Source organism: Lissotriton helveticus, chromosome 1_1 (genome assembly GCF_964261635.1).
Source record: "Lissotriton helveticus chromosome 1_1, aLisHel1.1, whole genome shotgun sequence".
Taxonomy (NCBI): Eukaryota; Metazoa; Chordata; class Amphibia; order Caudata; family Salamandridae; genus Lissotriton; species Lissotriton helveticus.
Window position 1 is genome coordinate 1,634,112,910 of NC_136057.1, and position 27,630 is coordinate 1,634,140,539.

The 27,630-nt window shown below is 46.1% G+C and overlaps 1 protein-coding gene across 2 annotated transcripts in view; it reads left to right on the forward strand.

Moving 5' to 3' along the window:
* Window positions 1-27,630, forward strand: part of TESPA1 (thymocyte expressed, positive selection associated 1) — a 624,465-nt gene that overhangs the window by 352,350 nt on the left and 244,485 nt on the right. For both annotated transcript variants that reach the window (XM_078688622.1, XM_078688631.1), the window contains exon 4: window positions 25,454-25,503. In XM_078688622.1, coding sequence (XP_078544748.1) covers window positions 25,454-25,503 — 50 coding nt within the window. The remainder of the gene's footprint in view (window positions 1-25,453; window positions 25,504-27,630) is intronic.

Genomic DNA, 27,630 nt, shown 5'->3' on the forward strand with positions numbered 1-27,630 from the left:
GTCCCGTTTGCGTATTGGAAAAGCCTTTTGGGATGTATCATCCCAAAAAGCCATTGCAAAAAAGAGATTTGCAAAATTTGCGATTCTCTATTTTGCAAATGCAATTAAGGAATTGCAAATTGCGATTCCTTAAATGCAATTCTGGAAGCACCAGAAATTTGCTATTTGGCATTAAGGAATTGCAAATTACCATCAACTTCAATTTGGCGGTTATTTGCGATTTTCTTTAAAAAAACACTTTTTTGATTTTTAAAAAATGCCATATGTCGCTTATACATGCCCTTAGGGCATGTATGTGCGCAACATGTGCACACATGCATATTTCAGGAGTGCAACAGGGTGTCCTTTTGGCACCCTTGCAACCTTGAAATTGCATTCTCAATTTGCGATTCTCTAATTGGTAATCGCAAATTGAGAATGTCTTCCTATTCATTCCTATGGCCCTCCTTGCCCCTTAGGAATGAATGGGAAGGTATTCCTTAATTGCGAATCTCAATTTGCGATTTGCAAATCAGGAATAGGTAGGATTCGCAAAATCTTTAGAAAATCCTACATACATTGCATTTTGCGATTCTCTAATTGCGATTCGCTAAAAATCGCAATTTGAGAATCGCAAAACTCTTTTTTGATACATATGGCCCAAGGTTGTGTATGTGGTTCTTCTCTGTCTGGTTGACTGATTCAGGAGACCCAAGATGGAAGCAGATGTTGAATTAAAGAAATTGTTGCATTCATGTTCGGGCTCTCTGGCTTCTCCTATATCCCCCTTATGCAGAAAGAGCAGAAGTAATTAGTACAAATGTGTTCATTGTACTGAGGTAATATCTTCATGCAGTTTCATAAGTAGTTTTGTTTATAGTACAGACGGGCATCATTGACACTTATTCGTTTTTTTTCCACTCATATTTATTGGGTTTGTTGGTTAAAACAAGCATTTCATAGGATATACATCTAATACATAATGTACTGTGATGTAGAATTCGTCAACTTGAATAACAAAAAAGCACCTAAATATCTGCTGAAGTGTTCCTTGACAGGCAACATGTGAGCGATTGTAATCACTGGCATGGGAAGTGCTGGGCTTAAAGAAGTCAAGACTATTAGCAAGATATGACTCACGAAACAACTGAGTCATCCAGTGTGCTTGAATATAATAAATTAGAGAACTTAATAAATAAAACATTAAATAACAGCATATTTTTTGGGGTGTCGTTCATTCATATTAAAATCTCCTGTAGGGGAATGTAGACATTTCTTGCACCATAAAAAGGAGCTGGCCCTTTTACTAGGGGGATATTTTGGGTATTCCGTGAGTTCCTGACATTGGTATTTTAGGGATGTGAAGTGTTGGTGCAGCGCAAAGATTGCACACCCTTTAAATGTCACAGACTTAAGAAACATATGGTATGAAACTGCACTTAACACATAAATCATGTATGGTTTAACAAACTAATCTAAGTGTTGCACTTGACATTAATAAAGAGTGTCTTCAGTGTAGGATTAGAGAACTCACTCACATAAATGTTTTACCAATATCAAGAGCGATTATTAAAGAATCATCATCCTCATTTAGTAGATAATGTACTCACCATTGAGATGAAATGTGACTTTCCTAATGTGTGTGCTACTTCACTGGAATAACATTTAATGAATTGAGAATGTGCTTAAGCCAATCCTCAGGTATGTAGAATGTAATCCTACTACAAATTATAACATATTTAGGTAATGTGTGCATTAATATTCCATATATTTTATTTAAATGTGTTCTCTTAATCATACTTGCTGCTGAATATTTTATTGCATTATTGAATATTACATCATGTAGTATGAAACCTAATGCATTAGAAATGTATATTCATTTGTGTTTAAATGTGCAAAGGAATATTAAATGTGGACCATTGAAGTCAATGTTTAACTTGTCATAAATTGGCCTGTATTCCACCATGCAGCTTAACCCCTTGCACGCTGATGACGAGTTGGGCTCGTCATGAGGTAGCCTCCTGCTACGCTGATGACGAGCCCAGCTCGTCACGTAACATGCGGTTTCGCAAAAGTCAGCGTACGAGCGGAATTCCGCCCGCACGCATGCGGTTAAAGCTAATTTCATTTTTCTGATAACTCGACATTTCTTGCAGGTATTCACATGAATTGTTAGTTGTAGAACAGATACATTACTGATATTAAAGATGGGGGAAAGATCCTCAGAAAAGGACTATGATGAAGATACACGGAGAGCTAATTGAATGAACTGTCTTACAATTTGTTACCATCCGTGGAGGCGTGGATTGCCGTGAGACAAAATGACCGAAAGTTAGGTGAACTCTGCCAAGCCAACCCAGTAATACCCCCTAAAATCCTGTCACAATCCGTCCAAATAAGGCTGTGAAAACGAGTAGGAGATCGGTAGACCCCCTAGAAACCGAGACAGCAAAAGGGGAGGCCAAATCTGAAGTACAGAGCCAAATCCAGAAACCCGGTGAAGGTAGGCTGGAAAGCCACGGGCTCAAGTAGAGCAGCAGGCCAGACGTATTGAAGCGGAAGTATGGGATGTGCAGCAACAGGACCTGTGCTCGAGATGCGGGCCTTCCCCCCTCCTCTCTCTACTCGCACCCTTGAGTATACATCGCGCTGGGTCTGGGAAATCCCAAAACGGGCGGATGATGTATTGATGCACTGCCTGCAACGGAGATCGCACGACGATGCGGTGAGGAAAATACGATAAGCGCCAACAGGAGAGGCCCAAAAGATTGAAGGAGAGTGGTAACAACCCGCAAGGGCTGACGTGAAGGGATCCTGAGGCCGCAACGAGATTGAGGAAGTGTCTGTGCAGTAAAAACCTGAGAGCAAGGAGTTGGAGAAGGAGTAGCGCTTAGGGTGGAGGCCTCCCAAGCAATACAAAATAGACCCCCCACCAGCGAGAAACAGGCAACACCAATACCATATTGCACAGACTCATAGGTGGAGAGGGAGAGTAAATCTCAGGGGTCTGGAGCACAAGGGATCGGAAAAGCTGAACTGGGTGTCAAAGCTATCCAGCGGCAAAACAGTGGGAAGCACTGGTGACCCGTGCAGCAGAAGGGGGGTTACCTCTTACTCAAGAGGAGACAACCGCGTGCAAGACCACGTAGGTGCAGACCTGGGAAGACCTGATCCCTGGACAGTTCAGAGGCCCGAGTAGAAGGCGTGATACAAAGGGTCATGGACAGGAAAACCAACAAGCCATCAGGGGTTGAGATCCTGAGCAGAAGCGGGTGATTACTGCGGAGGCTTAAGGCACCACCTAAATTAAGCAGCTACTGCACACTATACACAGAACCAAGAGGCACAAGAGTGATGACGGGCGGAAGGGGCCCCAAGGGAGCACTCCAAAATAAGCTTGACAAGTACACTGTGACTAAAGACTGCACTATTATGAATATGAGTGAAAATATGAGTGAGACAGAGCCGGATACCAGGACATAGTCGAGTGCGGAGACAGAAAGACCAACACTGCAAGACATAATGACAGCGCTGCAAGGTGTGAGAGCAGACCTACCTGGCAAGATAGATACAGTAACCATGGAAGTGTAATTGATGGGAGCAGATCTGCAAAATATGGGAACCAAGTAAGCATGGGCGTAAAATCCGTTCCGTTTGCGGAATTTGCGGATTTTCTGCAATTTCGCGGTCCGTGAATCTCGCGAATTTGCAGAAAAATCCGCAAAATCGCGTGTGGGACGGATTTTAAAAAACTGAAGCACATGAAGCACTTACAGGGTTACAGCAGGTGCCCAAGTTGAAGCTAATATCTTTGTAACCATTTACAAAATGGTTACAAAGAAATTAGCTTCAACTTGGGCACCTGCTGTAACCCTGTAAGTGTTCCTGAGCGGCGCCTCCAGAGTTGTTGCCTACTTGAAACTATTCTCTGACCCTGCTGTGACCCTCAAAGCAGGGTCAGAGAAAATGTACAAGTATGGCACAATGCTCCAGGCTGTCACAAAAATTAAACCACAACAGGAAGCACTTACAGATAAGGAAGCAGGTGCCGGACTTGAAGCTCAAATTCAGTAACACATTAACCAGCCCCCGGTTGAGGCTGGGCAGGTGTGCTTTCTCCCCATAATCTATAGTGGTGAACCAGAGGGTGCTGTGATGAACCAAAAGGTGCAGTTGTGAACCAGAGGGTGCTGTGATGAACCAGAGGGTGGCAGTGATGAACCAGAGGGTGGCAGTGGTGAACCAGAGGGTGCTGTGATGAACCAGAGGGTAGCAGTGGTGAATCAGAGGGTGGCAGTTATGAACCAGGGGGTGGCAGTGGTGAACCAGAGGGTGGCAGGGGTGAATCAGAGGGTCACAGTGATGAACCAGAGGGTGGCAGTGATGAACCAGAGGGTGACAGTGATGAACCAGAGGGTGGCAGTGATGAACCAGAGGGTGGCAGTGATGAACCCGAGGGTGGCACTGGTGAACCAGAGGGTGCTGTGATGAACCAGAGGGTGGCAGTGATGAACCAGAGGGTGACAGTGATGATCCAGAGGGCGGCAGTGGCAAACCAGAGGGTGGCAGTCATGAACCAGAGGGTGGCAGTGATGATCAGAGGGTGGCAGTGGCGAACCAGAGGGAGGCAGTGATGAACCAGAGGGTGGCACTGGTGAACCAGAGGGTGCTTTGATGAACCAGAGGGTGGCAGTGATGAACCAGAGGGTGACAGTGATGATCCAGATGGTGGCAGTGGCAAACCAGAGGGTGGCAGTGATGAACCAGAGGGTGGCAATGATGAACCAGAGAGTGGCAGTGATGAACCAGAGGGTGGCAGTGATGAACCAGAGGGTGGCAGTGGTGAACCAGAGGGTGCTGTGATGAACCAGAGGGTGGCAGTGGTGAACCAGAGGGTGCTGTGATGAACCAGAGGGTGGCAGTGATGAACCAGAGGGTGACAGTGATAAACCAGAGGGTGGCAGTGGTGAACCAGAGGGTGGCAGTGATGAACCAGAGGGTGACAGTGATGAACCAGAGGGTGGCAGTGGTGAAGCAGAGGGTGGCAGTGATGAACCAGAGGGTGGCAGTGGTGAACCAGAGTGTGGCAGTGATGAACCAGAGGGTGGCAGTGATGAACCAGAGGGTGGCAGTGATGAACCAGAGGGTGGCAGTGGTGAACCATAGGGTGGTGTGATGAACCAGAGGGTGGCAGTGATGAACCAGAGGGTGACAGTGATGAACCAGAGGGTGACAGTGATGAACCAGAGGGTGACAGTGGTGAACCAGAGGGTGGCAGTGATGAACCAGAGGGTGGCAGTGGTGAACCAGAGGGTGGCAGTGATGAACCAGAGGGTGGCAGTGAAGAACCAGAGGGTGGCGCTGCAAAACTGCCCGGGAGCCCTGTGGGTGTAAGCCCCCGCGCTGCTGAGCTGCCCAGGGGTTGTGAGCCACATGCTACTGAACTGCCCTGGGGCTTAGTGGGTGTGAGCCCCCATGCTGCTGAACTGCCCCGGAGCCCTCTCAGTGTGAAAATCATTTGTGCTCAATTGCCTGGGAGCCCTCTGGGTGTGAGCACACATTGTGCTAAGTGCCCCCCTTCCCCAGTACATATATACCCGTACCGCACAGCACCATTATGCTCTTGCACCATGAAGTCTGGTGCCTGGATGCTCCTGATCCGTGTAGGTGGTACCACCGTCTGGTGCAGTCAAAATGTAAAGTCATAACTTGCTACACAGCACCAATAAACACGTGTCCCCCCTGGCACCGGTATGCGCATGTACCAGGCGTGGAGCACCCGCATGCCACTGCACCCTACTGCCCAGCACCAGCATATATCTGTACGGGGCAGTTTAGTATGAGATGGGACATTGTCCAGCAGCAGCAGCTGTATGCGCCTGAACCCACTGAGCAGGATCAGAATGGCTTTTTACCAACACGCGCAGCAGAGCTATCTTTGACATCTGAAGGATTCTGGGGTCCTGTGCCAAACGTATTTTTGCATCCATGAGTTTCCAGAGCACCATCCCTGTGTAGCTCCTGTGACCAGGAGGCTGTTTCCTCCTCATCTGCTGCTCTGCTCGGTCTCTGACCCTTTATAAACAAGATGCATGTGAACTCGCATAGAAGCCCCGCCCTTTTGGCCCCGTCCACCACACACTAGCGGTATGAAACGTCTTCCCGCCCGTCCCCACTATAATGGCCAGCTCACTCAAGGGACCTCGGCGCCTTTTGGCGCGCTGGCAAAGTTACAGGCACACGTGGTCACATATTTGTGCAAATGGCACAAAAATCCGCGACTTCGCGGGAAAATTCGTGAACTTGCTGACTTTTTTTGCAATTTCACACAAATTCGCAAATTTCGCCCATACTTAGAACCAAGGTGAAGGAAATCGAAAATGTCACAGCCACTCTAGTGGACAATATGAAAGCGAGTACAGGAACTCTTCAACTCGAGGAAGATACTGGAGGAAAAGCTCGAAGATCCGGAAGGCCGTTCCCATCAAAATCACGTGCAAATAATTGGGGTGGCGGAACGGGTGGAGGGATTCTCAGTCGATCTTTACGTCAAGAATCTGATCATCAAGAAACTCCAACCGAGAGGCCTATCCAAGTACTTTTCAGTGAAAAGGGGGCACAGAGTACCCAGAACCAAGCCAAGAAATGGGGGCACCACCAATCCCAATAATAGCACGTATTTTCAACTACAGAGACCAGGATGTGATTTTACAATTGGCACGGAATGCCCCGCCACACAAGATAGACAATGCAATAATAACTTTCTACTCTGACTTTACGGCAAAAGTACAACAAGCTCGGAGGACATTTTTGGAAGTAAAACAGGCACTAAGAGCAAAGGACGTCAAGTACTCCATGCTATTCCCGTTTACACTCTGGGTGATTGCAGAAGGCATGATTTGGAGGTTTACCATGCTGGAGGAAGTATGGGAATGGCTAGATAGGTAGCGGAGAGTTGGAAAACTGTGTCACATGACCAGCAGTGAAAGCAACTTTACAGGAAATGAGTCGGAGGCAACTGATGAAGCTACACAAGGACCAAGGAAACACAGGGAAAGTCAACCCCAGCCGGAAGACTGAGAGGATATAAAAACACTAACCCTGGAACGGGGTGGCGATGGACTGGAGGACAATTTAAAGGAACGGACAGAGGCGGGGACATCAAGAAAGGGGGCGCCGGCGAGAGACTGGAAATGCAGATAAGACACTATGCTTGAGCTTAAATATGATCTTGTTTATTGAGTATCATACTCCTGATCGCTGCCTGATATGTGATCCGATATGTTTACACTGCAACCACTTGCACCTGATGTACCCCTAAGTACTTCTATGGGCAGAGCAGAGCTCCCTTGTATCGTTATATCTATTGGCATACCCCCATCCGAACCTGAATTTCCTATGTTCAGGGACTCTTCCACAGTTATAATCTGCTGCTCAATGGCGCCCAGGTTAAATAGCTAAGTAAAGTCTGACAAGAGTGCTCCTCTGATTTAGCTAGATTTTTATTCTGAGCACTTGGTGCTTTTCTGGTCCCCATAGCAATAATTACACAAAATAAAGTCAACCACAATTTTAGAACGACCTGGGTAGAATCAACTGTTTCAAAAAGAAAGGTATTATTTAAGCTGCTTAGTGAGATAGCATAATTTATAATCCAAAAGGTCTTTTCTAATAAGAGGGAGTCGAATAACCACAGGAACTTAAAGGATTATTTAGCGTTCTCCTCCTGGTGGATAACGCAGATCTTATTACAAAGTCACAGTACCTTTGATAGCAGAATTAAGAGCCGTGGCCCAGCCCGGCCTTTACTGGTCTATGATGGGCTAAGACAGGCCCGTCTTGGCCTGGTCTTTGCCCAGCGCGTGTCCGCTTTCCGGCTTATACGTCGTCAGCGCCCCTCCAGGGGCCGGGAATAAAGTGCGGGGTGTAAAGTAACAGGGACTGGCAACAAAGTTTCAAGACCGGGTTCAAGTGGTCTCCCGCCCTGGGGGACCGGGTTCCGGCTTATACGTTGTCAGCACCCTCCAGGGGCCGGGAATAAAGTGAGGTGTGCAAAGTAACAGGGACTGGCAACAATGCTTCAAGTCTCGGTTCAAGCGGTCTCCCGCGCTGCAGGACTGCGTTCCGGCTTATACGTCATCAGCGCCCCTTCAGTGACCGGGAATAAAGTAAGGCGTGCAAAGTACCAGGGACTGGCAACAAAGTATCAAGATCCGGTTCAAGCGGTCTCCCTATGTAATGATGTATCAATATATTTGTTAGTTTCGTCCTATTGTACAAGAAAACAAAATACTCTCTCAAAATGCTCTTTCTCTCCTTGTGCTTGCCCTATGCAGTTTGTTGTGGGTTTGAAAGCGCCGGGACACTCTTCGGAGTAGCTGAGCGCTATATAAGACACCCATAACATAACATAACATAACAAAAGCTTTACTCTGTCCTATCATCAGCCTACAACTCTAGCAATGTATCGTCTATCTTCACTCTCTCTCACCCAAAACCCTTTCTACTACTATGATCTCCAAAGTAACGATTCCCTCCTCTACATCTCCTGGCTCATCCCAAATATCAATGTACTACTATGATCATTCAAACATCCACTAAATTATCATTCATGTTATCTCTCCTTTGACTCATCCCCAACCTCATTTTTCTACTCTGATTCTCTTTCTCCGTAATCTCTTTCTACAGGTTCTTCACTTCACCATCTCGCCTTTACTCATCCCAGACCTCAATTTACTACAATGAACTCCCAATTAATACTTCTACTTTTCTTCCCTCTTCTCACGCACTAGTACTCTACTCAGGCAAACCAAAAGTCTCACATGTCCTCCTATACCTCCCTATACTAATACAAATACTAATATTAATATTAATTCTAATACTAATACTATTCTATACTCATATTTCCCTATGATAATCCACCACTAATTGTTTAGGGTTCCGAAAAAGGGATTTGACGCCTCGTAGGGGAAGTAAGCGCTATATAAATACAATTAAAATGACAATTACCACTGCCCTTTGTGAGGTCATCTCCACCTACCCACCTCTGTTGACACTTCAAATCTTTTTTCTCATTCCCACCATCACCCTTCTGCTCTGATAAAGCATTTCAGGCTGTACTCAAGGAGATTGAACATTGGATGAGGCTCACCTATGTAATGCCGAACTCCACAATGAAAACATGTACCTCACTAAATCATCCGCCTCTGATGTCCCTTACTTTCACCTTGCCCTCCTCTAAGTATCCTGACATATATCACTCAGCCAGGAATCTTGCTGTTCTTCTATTAAACTATATGTGTATAGGATCCTTCATCAACATAAACATAGCATTAAGAATCCTTTTTTTTCAGAACAAGATCAATCACCTATCACCTACGCTGTTATGCAGTCAAATCTGTCATCAACATGCTGATTTTAATTTACTTAGACTGTTGCAACAGCCTACTTGAAGGACTTGAGTTAGTGTTTTACTCTGCTCAATAAAACTATCAAGTTAATGGCAATGCACAGAGGCCAACATTATGCATGTGTCTTTAATTGTCAACTCACAGCAGCATCTACAAAACAATGCAAAGAACAAAGAACTTAGAATGATGAACTTAACATTCTAAAGTCTATTTAAACCTGTGTGTGGCAGCCAGATTCATTCTTTGTTGCTGCTCACAGCTAAAATAAGTTTGCCTTTTTTTCTGTTTGCCTTTTGGTGTGTAAAGCTCTGCAAAGACCCTGTAGGCGTATATGTTTTTTGATTTGGTGTGACATTCTCGTCTGATTTGAGTATTTAGAAAGTATATTATGATTAGGGGAGGGTGGCAGTGTTTTTTCTATGCGGTAGCGCACTAATAGTGTAGTTGGATATTGAAGGTGATTAAAGTTAGTGTAATTGGTGATTTGTTCTTACTACTTCCTAGGAAATGTGGAGAAAAATAGGACTAGCCCAGCTAATGTGGATGTGAAAGTCCAGGAATATGTTGAAAAGGCAGTTTCTGCCTTGTCGTCTCAGTTGGGAAAGAAACTGGACTATTGTATAGACAAGTTGGAAGGGAGGTTTGGTGAGAGACTAAACAAGGAGCAGTTCTGGTCAGTTGAGGAGGTTGTTGGTGATACCACAGCGAGTGGAAGGGGTTAAAAAGCTACCCAGAAGAGGAAGCCTCTGGCAAAAGAGAAGGTCACTAATGGAAATGGGGCCTTTATTCAGAAAGGCGTTGGGAAATCAACTTCCAAGGAGTTGAATTAGAAGGCTATAAATGCCACTAAAGGTGAGCGCAGAGCTATTGCCTGCGATGAATCCTCCAGCAGTGGGGATATCATAATTTCATGCTTCTCAGATTTTGACTCCTCAGAGGAAGAAGTAAGGAGGAAGAGAGTTAAAAAAGAGAAGAGTGACAAACAGATTTTGGAACAAGTCACATATTCCTGGGGTGACCTTATGTTTGATCCCAACACAATCCAGCATCCCTTCTCTCCTCAATGGGTCCCAACCAAACATGTGGCTCGATATGTGGAATAATGGTTAAGGAGAGAAATGCCCAATGAGGTTAGGACAAGACACAGCTCAGAGTTTCCAAGACCGTCCCTTTCAAATAAGTGGCCTATACCCCTGAGTTAGATGCAAAAATGCTGACATTTTTAAATAAGTTGGGTGGAGACCTGAGAAGCGGGCTCAATAAGGGACTGAAGTGGTGTCAGGACTGCCTTCTTGATGTGTTTGGGCCTTTGACAAATCAATCAATCATAGCATTTGTAAAGCGTGCTACATGCCCGTGAGGGTCTCAAGGCGCTAGGGCGGGGAGGAGCTACTGTTCGAAAAGCCAGAGTGCCTTGTTTGTGTGAGTGAGGAGCTTGAGAGTTATCCTCTTGTCGACAGGAAGCCAGTGCAGGTCTCTCAGGTGGGGTGTTATGTGGTTGCAGCGAGGGGTGTTGAGGATCAGGCGTGCGGAGGCATTCTGGATGCATTGGAGTCGCTTCAGGAGTTTGCCGAGGCTCCTTCATAGAGGGCCTTTCCGTAGTCCAGTCTGCTGCTGACGAGGGCTTGGGTGACTGTCCTTCTCGTTTCTGTGGGAATCCACTTGTAGATCCTGCAGAGCATGAGGAGGGTGTTGAAGTAGGAGGAGGAGACGGCGTAGACTTGTTTCGGCATGGAGAGGGTTAAGTCGAGGATGACCCCTAGGTTGCGAGCACGGTCGGTGAGTGTCGGAGCTTTTCCTAGCCCAGTCGGCCACCAGGAGTCATCCCAGGCCGAGGGGGTGGATCCGAGGATGAGGACCTGCATCTTGTTGCAGCTTCAGTTGGCTGTTCTTCATCCAGTCGGCCACGGCCTTCATTCCTTTGTGGAGGTTGGTTTTGGCGGTGTGGGGGTCCTTGGTGAGGGAGAGAATCAGCTGGGTGTCATCGGCATAAGAGATGATGTTGAGGTTGTGCAGTCGGCAATGTGGGCGAGCGGTGCCATGTAGATGTTGAACAGCGTTGGGCTGAGCCCTGAGGTACGCTGCAGATGATCTCGGTGGCTTCGGAGCAGAAGGGGGGAAGGTGGACGCACTGTGTTTTGCCGGAGAGGAAGGAAGTGGTCCAGTCGAGGGCCTTCTCTTGGATTCTGGCGCCGTGGAGGCGCGTTTGTAGTGTGCGGTAGCAGACCGTGTCGAAGGCGGCTGACAGGTCCAGGAGGATGAGGGCCATTGTCTAGTATGGCCCTGATGTCATCGGTGACGACGATGAGGGCAGTTTCGGTGCTATGATTGCTGCAGAACCTGGACTGGCACTGGTCTAGGATGCTGTCTCCTCAAGGAAGCTGGTCAGTTGTTTGTTGATGGCCTTCTTGATGACCTTTGCTGGGAACGGGAGCAGGGAGATGGGTCGGAAGTTCTTGAGTAAGGCGTTGATCTCGGCGTGTTTCCAGCTCTCCGGGAAGGTCGCTGTCTCGAAGGAGATGTTGATGGCTTTCCTGAAATGGGGTGCGAAGGTGGCGCTGGCTTTGTTAAAGATGTGGTGCAGGCATGGGTTTAACGGGGATCCGGAGTGGATGGTGTTCATGATTTTGATGGTGTCGTTGTCGTTGATGTTGGTCCAGGAGAGCAGGTGATTTGTGCAATGGTGGTTCTGGGGGCGGAGGTCTCAGTGGTTGCCGGGGCGGTCGTGGTGTTGAGGCTGTCGTGTATGTCTGCGATCTTGCGGTGGAAGAAGGTGGCCAGTGAGTCGCAAAAGTCTTGTGATGGTGGTATGTCGTTGGTGTTGGAGCTGGGGTTGGAGAGTTCCTTCACGATGTTGAAGAGCTCTTTGTTGTCGTGTGAGTTGTTGTCTACGCGGTCTTTGAAGGAGGCCCTTTTGGCGGATCTGATGAGGTGGTGGTGTCTGCGGGTGGCGTTCTTGTATCCTGCGTAGCTTTCTGGTGTTCGTTCACGGCTCCAGTTCTACTCTAGCTTTCAGCATGTTCGCTTGGAGGCCTGGAGGTCATCAGTGAACCAGCTGGATTTCTTGCTGTTGTGGCTGTTGGAGGGTTTTTTGAGCAGTCGGAGTGTGTTGGCACAGTCGTTGATCCATTGTTTGAGGTTGTGGGCGGCGACGTCAGGTCGGCTGGACTGAGGGAGGGCTCTGGGTGAGGACGGTGGATAGCTGGTCTTCGGTAATTTTGCTCCAGTAGCGACGAGGCATCTGTTGGGTGTGGTGGTGCGCGGTGGGTTTCCAGAAGGTGAAGTGGATGCACCGTTGGTCGGTCCAGTGGAGTTTGGTGGTGTGGTTGAAGGATACATGGAAGCTTGCGGAGAAGATGGGGTCAAGCGTGTGACCAGCGGCGTGGGTGGGTGTTGTGATGAGTTGACGGAGTCTGAGGTTGGCGAGGTTGTCAATCAAAGTGAAAGAGTTGGAATCATTGTTGTTCTTGAGGTGGAAGTTCAGGTCCCCGAGGAGTATGTAGTCCATGGAGGCGAGGGCATGTGTGCTGACAAAATCGGCAATGGAGCCGCAGAACTGTGGTCGGGGTCCGGGGGGTCTGTAGACAAGGGTTCCTCTGAGGGTGGTGTTGGGGTCGGTGTGGATCTGGTAGTGCATGTGTTCGGCGTTGTTGAGGGTGTCGTCGGTGTTTGTCGAGATTTTGAGGATGTTCTTGTGGATAATGGCGATTCCTCCTCCTACTCTGTTGGTTCGGTCCTTGCGGGTGATCTTATAGCCTTCCGGGATGGCTATGGCGATGTTGGCTGCTGAGGAGGGGTTCAGCCAGGTTTCCGTTAGGATTGCGACATCTGGGGTGTTGGAGTCGAGTAGGTCCCAGAGTTCAACGGCCTGTTTGTGGGCGGAGCGGGTGTTGAGAAGGATGCATTTGAGGTAGTTGGGTTCTATGGTTGGAGGTTTGGCGGTCTGGATGCTGGTGAAGTTGCAGTTCCGGCAGGAGAAGGGTGCTTGGGTGCGCTTCGGGGCAGCCAGGCAGCAGGTGCGTAAAAGTCTGGCGTTGAGTGCGTGGAGGGTGTTGGAGTTGTAGTGGAGACGGGCGTCGTGATGTTTGCGGGGGCCAGGGGTTCTGCGTGGGCGCGGTCCAGGAGCGGACGAGCACAGATGGGCTTGCCTTAGGCACGCCATTGGCGCGCCCGCATGTGCGCGGCCACACAGCGGCCGCCATATATGGGGAGGTGGGAGGGAGGAGCAGCTGGGAGGCGGGAGCGGGGTGGCGGGTACGTGAGCGGGGCGGGGCCGCAGGGAAGCAGCAGTGAGAGATTACGGGGCACAGAAGCAACAGGGGGAAAAGAAAAGGCAGCAGAATGGGGCAGAGACACGCACAGGACAATAGAGGCACAAATTAGGCAGAGGCAGCAAGAGAAATAAAACGGAGGCAGCAAGTCAATAAAAAGGAGGCAGGCAGGCAAAGGCAGCGATGGGGAGCAAACTCACGGAAGCAGCAGCAGTGGTCCCAGAGTCACAGGCCCACAGGTGGTGCTGTGCGGCGTTTGGAGCGGCCTAACCTGCAAGCAGGGTCAAGGGTCGCTTTCGACCTCTGTGGAGAGGCTTACCTACAAGAATCTGCAGTTGATATTGCAGAACTAGCTGAAAAGAGCGGTTGGCTTTCTGAGTGGATGCAAAGAGCGGGTTCCTTGTTGGGGAATGCAAAAGCTTCCCTGTGTATTAAACGTAGAAAGAGCCTGCTCATGAAGACAGACCCAAAACTGGCCGAACTAGCAGGGAAAGAGTCCGGCCAAGAGGCAAATGGTTTCCTCGTTGGAGAGAAGTTTATTATGGAAATGGCTTGGTACGCAGGAGCATTTAACTCAATCCAGATAGTCCAAAAGGACATTAGAAAGGTTTTTGGAATGGCTGGTAGAATGCAGGGTCAATTCCTTGGCCGAGGCAATGGAATCTCAAGGAGCCCCTTTTCTTGTAGGTACAGACCCAGAAGTTTTCAAGCGGGAAACTATACTCCCAGTTTCTGCCCTCAAAGGGAGAAGGGAAGAGGACGATTTAGGGGAGAGAGGAGCTCAAGAAATCAAGGAATGTTTGGCAAACTGCCCTTTGTCTATTCCGGAAACATTGGGCGGCAGACTTGCCATTTTTTAGATGGATGGAAAGAGATAACTTGTGATCCGTGGATGTTACAGACTGTAAGTGGTTATTGAATAGATTTTTTAATTAATCCAGTCCAGGTAAGATGACCGACCCCCTTAAGATTTGCAAGAGACTAAGAAAAGCTAGCAGACCAAGAGGCTCAGGAGTTGTAAAAGAAGGATGCCATTGAGAAAGCAACTGATACTTCAGCAGGGTTTGTAAGCAACCTATTTCTCATCGAGAAAAAGTACAAGGGCATGAGATCAGTCATAAATTTGAAGGACTTGAACGAATGGGTAGAGTAAATCCACTTCAAAATGGAAGGTATTTATTTGTTAAGGGATCTTTTAAGAAAAGGGGATTGGTTAATCTGCCTAGACTTAAAGGATGCATACTTGACCGTCCCTGTCTGCCCTGAGCAGAGGGATCTTTTGAAGTTCCAATGGTAGAGGACCATGTAGAGATTCAAAAGCCTTCCCTTCAGCCTACCATCAGCTCCATGGTGTTTTACAAAGGTGATGAGACCGATAGCGGCATGGTTACGAGCGAGAGGGGTAAGGCTGATAATCTACTTAGACAATATCCTGATTCTCTCTCAAAGCACGGAATTGACTCAGAAACATACCACATTGGCAGTTGGTGTAATAGAGGATTTGGGTTTTGTGGTAAACATAAAGAAATCATGTTTGGAACCCAGCCAGGAGACTGTTTTCTTGGATTTTCACATTTGGACATTGGACGGTGTTTTGAGATTACCAACGGAAAAAATGAGGCAAATTTGCTGTGAAATCCTGAGCATGTTAGTAAGCAAATTAATACCTTTGAGATAGAAAGTTTAGGTGGTTTTCTCAGCTCCCTTACATTATCTGGCTCTCCAGAGACTACATACTATGTATTTGCACAAAAACGTAGGATATTCTCAGAGAGTTCACACAGATTCGGAATAAGAGGAGGAATTATGGTGGGGGTTGGAGAATATGGAGGCTTGGAATGGAAGGACGGTTTTTGGACCAAGCCCAGATATAGTAGCAGAATCGGGTACCAGCCTGCAGGGTTGGGGAGCGAAATGTGGCTCTCTGATGACAGATGGGAAATGGACAGGTCAGGAAAGAGAAATGCATATCAACTACTTGTTGGCAGGTTCTTTTGCAGTAAAGAGTTTTGCCAAAGATCTGGCAAAATGCTGTGTACTCTTTTGGATGGACAACATTTTGGCAGTAAGATATATAAACAAGCTAGGGGGCCCTTGTTTGAAAGCTTTAGCAGACTTGGCAAAGGAGTTTTGTCATTTCTGCCTGAGTAGAAACATTATGATTCAGGCGCAATACTTACTGGGTATAAACAATACCATTGCAGACTGGAGTTCAAGACAGCTGAAGGAATTCAGCAATTGGAGTTTGAACAGGGAATGTTCAAATTGGTAGACAGGAAATGGGGCCCTCTGGCAGTGGACATGTTTTCAAACAGGGTGAATGCTCAGATTCACAGGTTTTACAGTTAGAGGCCGGATCCTGCAGCAAAAGCTGTACATGCTTTTCTGCAAGTCTGGGGCAGGTTATTATGCGTTCCCTCCTTTTGCTTTGATTCAGAGACTGTTACTGAAAGTAAAGAGAGAGAAGGGAGAAATAGTGTTAACAGCCCCGTTCTGGACTTCCCAGATTTGGTATCCAGACATCATGGAATTGCTGATTGCCGGTTCTTCTTCTGAGTATCCCAGAGATGTTGACCAATGCATCAGGGGATTATCAGGACTTGGTTCTTCAGGGACACTTAAGCTTGATTGCTTGGATGGTTTCGGGAGAGCCTGGCAAGTGTCAGGCTTATCGTTGAATGCTTCAAAACTCATTAAAGAGTTATGGGTTACACAGACTTCAAAAGCATAAAGGTTGGCCTGGAAAAGATAGGTTTGATGGTGTTTTTTCGAGGTGTCTGGATCTCGTATCAGCACCTCTGGTGGAGGTAGTGAATTACTTGACTGAGGTTTTCCTTGAAGGAAAGTCCTACAGTTTAGTTAACATCGACAGGTTGGCTATCTCAGCAGGATATGACTTAATAGAAGGCTTACCTGTAGGTCTACATGATGTGGTTAGGAGACTGCTGAGCAGCGTAAGACTAAAGGCACTACCTGGAGCAAATTATTCGTCTCTGTGGGACGTGGATCTGGTGCTAAAAGAATTATTGAGCAAAAATTAGTTTTGGGATTTAAAGGAAGTTTCTATGAAGTTGGTATTGTTATTATGCTTGGTGTCTTTTAGAAGAGTTTCAGATGTTGGAGCTCTAGAAAGTTCAGGGCGTTGCTTTGTTCCAGAAGGAGTTTGATTCATCACTAAAAGAACCAAAACGATGTCTAGAACTATTTTTCATCCTAATTTAGATGAGTGTAGGGAATTGTGTGTGGTGAGATGTTTATGTGAGTATGAGAAAATAACAGAAAGTTTGAGATGCATTGCGGACTCCCAGTTGATAATTTCTGTCAGAACCCCACACAAGGCTCTGTCTGCTCCTACCGTGGCTCGTTGGATCAAGGAGGTCATGAGAAGAGCGGGGATAGTTCTATCTAAGTTTGGAGCTCATTCTACTAGGGGGGCTATGGCTTCTAAGGCCCTGCTATTGGGTGGAGGTCTACCTGCGATCTTAACTGCAGTTTATTGGTCATCAGGTTCCGTATTCAAGAGGTTCTATTTTAAGCCTGTGGATTGTCCTGTAAGGAATATTATGGCAAGGCTTTAAACATGCATAATATTGGCCTCCATGCCTTGCCATAAAATTCTGATTTTCCAAAGCTGGGATGGGTAGAAAATCATGATTTTATTAAAAGGCATGGAGGCTGATATTTTCCCTACCTTTTGTTTGTGGTTGTTTTCAGGAGCAGACTACAAGAAATAATATGTAGAAGGAAAATGGGAATTATTTTGTTCAAATTGATTGACGTTCAAGGATTGGATTATTTAACAGTTAATTTCCCGGTTCGATCTGTCAAGATGTTCGCAGCAAAAAGAAGGAAGATGGCTGGCACACACAGGATTAAATAGACTTTAAAATGTTACGTTCATTATTCTAAATTCTTTGCATTGTTTTGTAGTTGCTGCTGTGAGTTGGCAATTAAATAGACGCATAATATCAGCCTCTGTGTATTTAATAAAATCATGATTTTCTACCCGTCCCAGCTGTGGAAAAACTGAATTCCCCACAAAAATGCTACATTGTGAAAGCCCTCACTCAGCTACCAGCCTCCACTGACATGAGAACATGTGGCTCCCTGCCAGTAGCAAGACACTGTAAAAGCCTCTTACTTTGGACTTAATGGCCATCCCTAACATAGGCTCTCTTATCTCTGGCAACTACTCAAACCCCAGCAGTTTACTCTCAGCAACCAGACTCACTACACTGAAGTCCCCCGCACTCACATCATTACTAACTACAACTTTGCAGGAATTAAGAGACTCTAAACATTCACCTACTGGACACAGGGAGACCTGTAGATCTTATGCACAACAGCCAGAAAAGAAAACACATTGTCAACCGCTATCTCACTGGTCTATTTCTTGTCAAATACATCCATCTATAACTCTCTTACTTTGCTAACTGTAGTTCTTAGAAAATGATCAACCTAAACTGAACCTCAACTTATGGTTTGTATCAACCTAAACCATGAAATGTTTCCTATTTACAATATTGAATCTATGAAATGAACTACTGAGTGAATTGAATTGAATTTATTACATTTGTTTAGTTACTTAAAACCATTGCAATATGAGTTTCAGATACTACAATAAAATCATGATAAGATAAAATTACATATTTGCAAAAATTCATTGCTCCTTAAAAAGGTTAAAACAGTTAAATTGCTATCAGGTAAAAATTGCTTTCTTCTTCATACACATAGTTCTCAATGTAAAATATGCGTTCTGCCCAGCTTCATACTCTGTCTGGGTGGTACTACTATCCAAAAGGAGACGTTATTGAGAACCCAGTCCAAGTGCTTATATGGAGATTTCCCAGGTCGACCTTAATGGTGGCAGTCTTGTGTCATAGTTAGGAGTGTGCACATTAGTCGGGGCTTCCCCTTGGCCTAGGTGGAGTTTAAGCGTTCAATGGCATGAAAAGAACTGCCGGACACATGACTGTTGCGATATTCTGCAACTCAATAAATAAATGAAAACGTTCATGAGCTTCACAGCTACTTCAAACCTAATTGTTGCGGTAGCCTGTCCACTTTTGGGAAACACTGTTAGATAGATGCCCACTGTGAAAGGCTACTGGGTACTTGAACACCAATAAGAAAGTGCCATTGTGCAATCTCTGTGCTTCCCAGTCCCAGTTGGCAATGGTATTCACCTTTGTCCAAATAGGGACCCTTACTTCTAAGTCAGGATAATGGGTGTTACACTCCTTGATAACCCCTGCTCACCCCCTTGGTAGCTTGGCACGAGCAGAAAGGCATATCTCCGAGGCAGTGTGTGAAGCATGGGTGAATATACACAGTAATACAGTGAAAACACTACAGATGGACACAACACAGGTTTTTATAAAAATAAGTATTCTTTATATAGACGTAAACACAAGACTACAAATGACAAAAATCCACAATACTACACTTAAGATTACTTAAAAGATGATTCAAGTCTCTTAGTTCAAGTTGTTGGTAAATGCGACAAAGTTCTCAACAAAGTACCTGGATGCGTAACGCAAAGTGAACAAAAGGCTCGCAAAAGGGGAGATGCGTCGGTTCCGTGACCAGGGGGAACGGTTGCGTCCTTCCTTAATGCTTGCGCAGAGTAGGGGACTCATCGTGAGCTTTACGGTGCGGAGGTGATTCGTAGATTCTCGGCCTGCGGGCCAGTTGCGTGAGCAAGATGGCATCTTGATGCGATGCGACGATCCGGTTGCGATGCGAAAAAGATGGCGCCCTTGAGGCGGCGATGCGATGACGCCCTGGCAGCCTTCCGATTATTAATATTATTATTATTAATGACATTTGTTAAGCGCATGGTTGCACAAGGAACAGTGCGTCCCCGCGCTGACAATCCCACTAAACATCTCTTCAGCTTAGCTCACGGAGGATGAGCACTTGGGCCAGGGGAAACTATACTGATTGTGTCTTGGGGAAGAGATGGGTTTTCAACCTCTGTCTGAACCTTGTTTCAGACGGTTCCATCCTCAATTCGATGGGCAGGTCATTCCAGTCTTTACTAGCCAGATGTCTAAAGGACCGTCCTCCCATCCTTGCTCTGTGCATCCGTGGAACCACTAATAGCATGCTGCCCATTGACCTAAGAGGGCGTGAAGGACGATAGATTGGAAGCAAATCCTGGAGATATGAAGGTGCTTTTTTGTGAGCTATGCGATGGGTAATGCACATAGTTTTAAATTTAATTTGTTCCTTTATTGGAAGCCAATGCAGGGAACGTAATGCATGTTTCCCAGAGGCCCTCCTAGGGAGGTTCAGGACAAGCCTGGCAGCTGCATTCTGGGCGCGTTGCAACTGCATTAGGCCTTTTTTACTGAGTCCACATAGGAGGGAGTTCCCATAGTCTAAATGGGGGGTGACCAAGGCATGTACCATTGTTTTTCTGGTGCTGGGAGGCAGTAGGTCAAGGATTTTCCTCAGGACCTTCAAAATGCCATAGCATTTACCGGCAGCATTACCAACATGATTAGTGTAGGCTAGATTAGAATCAAGAAGTATGCCAAGGTTTTTGACTGTGTCCACCGGGGCAGGGACAGAGCCCAGTTCTATAGGCCACCAGGCAGATGTCCAGATGGAAGGACAGGGACCAACGATAAGAACTTCCGTCTTATTACCATTGAGGCGGAGATAGTTCTGCTTCATCCACCCATCAAGTGCCACCAAGCAGGCCGAGAAATTCTCAGCATCCACAACTGGATCACGGGACAAGTTGATCACCAGTTGTGTATCGTCTGCATAAGAGACTATGGCAACACCATATGACTCCACCAGTTTGGCAAGGGGTTCCATGTACAGATTGAATAACGTGGGGCTCAAAATCGAGCCCTGTGGAACCCCTTGTCTAAGACATCTTATACTGGATTTACATGGTGGACAATGCACTTGAAATCTCCTGTTCTTAAGGAAGGAAACCAACCACTCATGAGCAGGCCCGGTTATACCCTTCTCACTCAGACGGTCCAGTAGTACAGAGTGCGATACGGTGTCAAACGCCGCACTTAAGTCCAATAGGACCAGTGCGGCCGTGTGACCCTCATCCGCCCTACACCGCAACAGTTCCGTAGATAGAAGGAGGGCGGTCTCAGTCGAATGTTTGGCTCTGAATCCCGACTGAGACGAGTGGAGGAGCTTATTTTCCTCCACAAAGCTCACCAGCTGTCGGTTAACCAATTTCTCTACTACCTTCGCACAGTAGGGAAGGAGGGAGATTGGTCTAAGGTTGTCTAGTTGTGTTATGCTAATATGGGCTTTCTTTTTTATAGGGACAACTTGGGCCAGTTTCCAGATGTCCCGAACTAGACATTCATGGAAAGAAAGAGAGGCCATGTCACCAATGTGCTCCGCTACCTGGGGAAGATGACTGCGAAGAATCCTCGCTGGGACCGCATCTAAGGGAGAGCCAGAGTGAATGTCCGATAAGATGTTCATTAGCTCCTCTGCTTGGGGGACCACAAACTTCCTGAGAGTTTTCATAACCTGTTTTTCACAGTTAGGGTCTGGCGAATTAGTGGGTACTGAGTTAGTCTGAAAAGATGCGTAGATCTTTTCTACCTTCCCTATAAAGAAGTCTGCAATCTCATTGCATGACTCTGTCGAGGGGGGGACTTCCCCTGAACTCGCTAGAGGGGCGGAGAGTTCCTTCAAAATCATAAAGAGCTCTTTAGATGTGTTCTCTGAACAGTCAATCCTCTTATTATAGTAATCTCTTTTAGATTTCCTAATCTGACTGTGATAAGACCTTAATTCACTCTTATAGACTTCACGTAGTGAGGGGGCATATTCCACATTCCATCTACGCTCCAGAGTCTTACATTTGGTTTTGGCGGCGCGCAGCTCAGCGGTAAACCACGGAGCGGATTTCGTGCTCCGTGCCATGGCTTTTTGAGTCCAGGGGGCAACTTTATCCAGTGCACCCTCGACCCATTCATCATACATCCTGCACGCCTCAGCCAAGTTGTCGCTGAGCTTTGGGGGTTCCTGTCCTAGGGCTTGACTGAAGACATCATGACTGAATTTCCTCCAGTCCCTGCGCCTAATAGCGGGGGGTTTCTGTATAGGCCCCCTGTTGGGCAATCTTCTAAGTTTAAAAGGGATCAAATAATGATCCGACCACAGGATCTTAATCGGGACAGATACGCTTATATCTTCCCAATTTACAAAGATTGGATCCAGCAAATGCCCCGCTTGATGGGTGGCTCTGTTATCGGCCAAAACAAACATAAGAGCTGTCAGCGAATTAATCAGGGATACAGCCTCTCTGCAGTTGACATCGTCCAAATGCACGTTGAGGTCTCCTACAATCATGAACTTATTATGGCGTAAAGCAGATTGCGTTAGAGCCTCCAGGAGGCTCTCAATGAACGCGGTCGCCACACCAGGAGGGCGATAAATAAGGTAGCCCTTAATGGTGCAATTAGGGCCAACCGAGATGGAAAATAGTCCAGCTTCACAATTGTTAATGGCAGTCGGTTCAAGAGAACATGGTAGCTCGATTTTATGGACAATAGCTATCCCCCCCCCCTCTGAATCCCTCTATTAATTTGGAGAATGTTATAGCCGGAGGGAAGGGCCTCTACAATATCAGGGAGGGATTGCTCATCCAACCATGTTTCTGTCAAAAAGACCAAGTCAGGGTTGTCATCTATCAGCATGTCATATATGTTCAAGCTATGACGTTTCAACGATCGACAGTTCAGTAGTAAGGCAGAAAGTTCAATACCTTCCTTACTCGTCTCTTGGTCTCTGAGGATAGTGTAGCCGCAACCCTCACATTTCAGAGGCCATTGCCCCACGTGCAGCGTATGTGCGCATTCCGGCGGCAGCACCTTGAGCAGATGTAGTAACACCGATGACTCTGTACTCTGGAGCCGCGACAGGCCTTGCGACATGCTTCTCCGGTAATACGATGGCGACTCTCTCGATGGCGTCATGCTTCTCTGGTGATGCTACAGCTGGCAGCTTCGATGAGCACACGCTTCCAAGGAGAGGCAACGAAGGCTCGCTTCTCCGGCGTTGCCATGATTTGGCAACACGCTTCTTCTCGATGTGTCGCGCTTCCAGCTCCCAGCGACACGCAAATGTCTGTAGATATACTTCCCAGCAAGGAAATTCACAGGGGGAGCTGGAGGTGAAGTCTTTTGTCCCTGAAACTTCAGCAGGAGGCAAGCACAGTTCAAGCCCTTGGAGAATATTCTATAAATGATGAAAGTCCTTAAAAAGTTCCTTCTCTTTTCCCTTGGCAATGAAGCAACCACTGCAGGCCAACCCAGCAAACAGCACACTGGCGGAGGGGCAGTCCAAAATCCTGCAGCTTCCTTGGTTCTTCTCCTTGGCAGAAAGGTTTCTTGTTCCAGAAGTGATCTACAGCCACATGCATCAAGTGATTTAGGAATCGCAAACAGTGCGAATCGCAAAAATCGTCCGTTTGCGATTCCTAAATCACTATTTGGGATGCATCAATCAAAAATACAAGAAATCGCTATTTTTTGCGATTTCTAAAAATGCGATTGCATTTAAGGAATCGCAATTTGCGATTCCTTAAATGCAATGCATGACACCTAAAACAAATTGCGAATTCGCAATTAGGAGGAAAAAATTAACATGAGGTTGGACCTCATGGTAATTTGCGAAAAATCTGAAAAATGCAATTTTGTGCATTTTTCAAACTGTCATGTTGTGCACACACATGCCCTTAGGGCATGTGTGTGCACAACATATGTGCATAGATTGATTTCAGGGGTGCAACAGGGTGTCCTTTGGACACCCCTGCACCCTTGAAATCGCAATCTCAATTTGCGATTAGCTAATAGCGAATCGCAAATTGAGATTGTCTTCCCATTCATTCCTATGGGCCTTTTGGCCCATAGGAATCAATGGGAAGGGTTTCCTTAATTGCGATTCGCAAATTGTGAATCGCAATTAAGGAAAAATAAGGAATCGCTAAAAAAATTGCGATTTTTTGATGCATTGCCGTTTTCGATTCCCTAATTGCGATTCCTTAATTTTCGCAATTAAGGATTCGCTAACGGCAACAATGATGCATGTACCTTCTAATTTCTTGGGACCAGGGTCACAATATTTATACCCCAAAATCCTTTGTTCTCCTAAGGCAGAGAGGCCTCTTCCTAATCCAAACCAGTTTCTGAGCACTTTGTTTACATGATTCCTCCTCTCCTTCCACAGTGCAGGGCAGAGACATCAGACAAGCCACAGGAGGAGGAGCCAGCATTGTAGAAGGAAGTCCCAGCCCTATTCAGGTCCCAGGTGCAACTCCTCCCTCCCATCTAGATGCAGATATCTCTATTCACCACCGGGCTGCCCCAGCCTGTCTCCTGGAATTTCCCAGCCCTGTCACTCACAAACCCAGACAAGGAATACACAACCCAGCAGAGGCAGGCCTGGATAGTTAGGCAAGAAAATACCTACTTTCTAAAAGTGGTATTTTCAAACACAGAATATTAAAACCAATTTTACTAAAAGATGTATTTTATTATTCTGAGTTCAGTCATACTAAATTCGAATTTCTACCATGTTCCCTGAGTCAGTTAGGATTATAAGAATGTAATAATCTAACTGCCCATTCTGGCCTATGAGAACAGTTAGCCTTCAATAGTGAAAGATGAAAATGGCTGTAATTCACAACTAGGACATGCTACACACATCAGAGCATATCTGTCCTATCTTATACTTACAATGCACCCTGCCCTTGGGCCTACCATAGGGGTGTCTAATATGAAGCAAAGGGAAGGTTTAGGGACTGGCATGTGGGTGCAATGGCAGGCCTGACACACACTTTACAAGCTGCTTCTGTGGCTGGCACAACCAGTGCGGCAAGCCCACCAGCAGCATTTGATTTACAAGCCCTTGGCACACATGGTGCACTGTACTAGGGGCTGACAGATAAATCAAATAACCCAATCATGGAGTAACCAATTAGTACATCAATTTAGCATGGGGGTAGCACTTGCACTGTGGCACTGGTTAGCAGTGGCACAGTGCCCAAAGCATAAATCCAGCAAAAACATATCAAAACAGAGGAGGCAATCCATCAAAAATGGAAGGGAGACTCACGCCAATGATGCCAGGTCTTACAAGCAGTAAAACAAAATAAAAAAATAGGTGAGAGAAAAGGTCAGCTAAAACAAAATACAGAAATTGACTAAGCTGTGTTTTTCTGCAAGAGAATTTCACCTGAGATAAGTACGTCACCTGAGGTGTTACTGAAAAACAATATTTTCATGAACACATACAATTAATTATTTCAAATAACAAAAACCTGTTTCTAATCTATCTCACTGAGCACAAGAAGACAAATTCATTTTGTTACTTGTGATTTTCTCAGTTTGTTTCACATCTATTTTGACTCAACACTTTAAGCATAAAAAAATACCACAGACTGTTTATCTCAGAATTTTGCATGGCTAGTTCTACTGGCATCCTTGAGCCTGCTCAGATTAATTTAGAAGAAATCACACTACTGAGCAAAATGATCCAATTCAATAAATACATAACACAGCACGGTCTAAATAGAAATTGAGAGCTCTCTGAACGGCTTCTGCCTTAAATGCCAAGTTGTGCTTGGTCTGTCCATTCTGATGTTAAGCAAGTCAGACAGGTGACTGATTTTGACTGAGCCCTCCCGAATTTTTAGATGTTCAGAGCACCTCTGAAATAGCATTAATGAGTGAATAATTATGTACATTATTCAGAAGCATGAATGTGGTGGGATCTTAATTATATATTTACATGTTTCAGATCGACAGTGGAGAATTTAGTGGAAGAGACCTATACAACTGGTGCCAGTGGTAAGTTACGCCCAAGTTATTCCCACTAATCTTAATGAGAAATATCAAAATCAGGTTTCAGCACATTCTGCAAGCACTACTTTTGACTTATGCATTGAGAAACTGTAAAATTGCATGTAGGCCCCACTCTTACACTCGACACACTATAGGAGCACTTGACTCTCAGGGTGGAGAGGCAAGGAGTCCAAAGTGGACTCTGAGAGATGATAGAGACTCAGAAAAGAATAGCTATCCCAAGAACACTCAATAAATGACTGTTTTTTCAATACTTTTCGTTAAAAAGAAACACTACTATTTAATAATTAAGCTCATAAATTGTAGAGAATGCAAGCGTAATCATTAAAACATCACACAATGTCATTCAGTTTAATGAGAGAAACTCTGGGAGATATAGACAGATCCAGGCTCCCTTATGGGGCTGTGTTTCAGGGATCTCGAGAACGGACCTTTAAAACGATCTAAGCCCCAGTCCCTACGTATGCGGAAGTTGTTTTACTTTCAACCTATGTAGTGGCTTCAGTCCCAAGCTGCATTCTTTGAGCCCTGTCGCTCAACCAGCCTTGATCAGAAGAGCACAGTTGGACCAAGGATATGAATTCAGATTTCAGATTTGCAGACCTTGCAACTCCCCCCACACCAAAACCAAGAGTCAGGTTCACACATTGGTTCTTGCGGGAGATAAAAATGTTCGATAGGGGAGTTAATGTTGGTCCAAAAGCCCTCACTCTGGGGTACCCATCACATGACAAAGGGTCAGAGGTCACAGGCACAGTTGCAAGTTCCAGGCACAATTCAGTCTTGGAATACAACTTCAGGGATGCATATCTGTCTTGTTTTGGGGCAGCAGGCTTGATGCTCCGATGGGACCCACAACCAGAGAAGGATGGATTGCACACTGAAGGCCCCTTGCAATTCATGCCGGCAGCCACATCAGTCACTGCCATCCCAGGAAGAAGGCAGAGGATCATCTCAAGGTTCAGTGTGGGCTATAGAGGGCACACACTCCTTTTACGGGTTCGCTGGCTTTGCTATTAACTCCAGAAGTTCTTCTCCTCCCCCTAAACCATGGTGTCACCTTCTGGGCAACACCTTCACCATGACTACAGATGGGCTTTCCTCTGAGCAGACTCATCTGAGAGGAACACCTCCAATGTCAAGCTTTTACAATGATTCCTCATGCAAGGTAGGACCTCAGTTCCTCAGAAGTGGATTGTTGACTTCTCAGGTGACTTCCTTTCACTTTACTGAGGAGCTGGCTTTCAAGGCACCAGCCTTTGTACTTAAGGATTCTTCCACATGTTGCAGGGCAGTGCCTCAAATGGTCAACTAGAAGTCGTATATCTAAGATTGCATGCTTTAGTCCTTCCTCTGTGCTCCTTTTCCAGACAGGAATTGTGTACTCCTTATCTGCATTTAAGAACTGGTTCAGGAAAGATTGGTGGTTGTTTTTATCTATCCTTATTCAAACCAGTCTCTAGTTAAAATCCAAGATGTATTCCAACAGGGTCACAGTCACGCAGGATCTATACCTTCCTCGCTTATGCTACCGAACACCAGTATTAGATACACACACTGCATACATGCTGAACATAGCGAAGGGCCTGGTTACATGAAGCTGAGTAGAAATATACATTGCTGAGGCTAGTAGGCTGCTCACCCATCATCGGTAAAAACAAGTACTGGCAAATCAATAGGCCAGGTATTGGCCGTCAGCCTTTTGGCAATTCTTTTTTGTCATGGTTATTGCAGAATACAGAAGAAAGAGAAAGATGTCAGGCAAGAAAGAAAGAAGTCAGGCAAAAAAGAAGGACGGTAAGAAAGAAACAATGCGAGAAAAAAAGTGAAATAAGGAAGCTAAAAGAAACAAAAGGGAAGGCAAGCAAAAGACAAAAAGAGAAAGAAAAACAAAACAACGCAAGAGAGACGCAGGACTCTCAGCTGTTCACGTAGGCAGATGGCATTAGGCCGGTGTAGCTTATGTCTACTGGGCCACCTGCCCCCGCTTCCGCATTTGTTTAGCTGGACGGGCTCCCCACTACATCTACCAGCACCAGCTGTAATCGGTCTCTAGAGGCAAATCAAGAGTGACCTTGGTCGAGCTCTGGACCTGCGCATCATCTCGAGGTG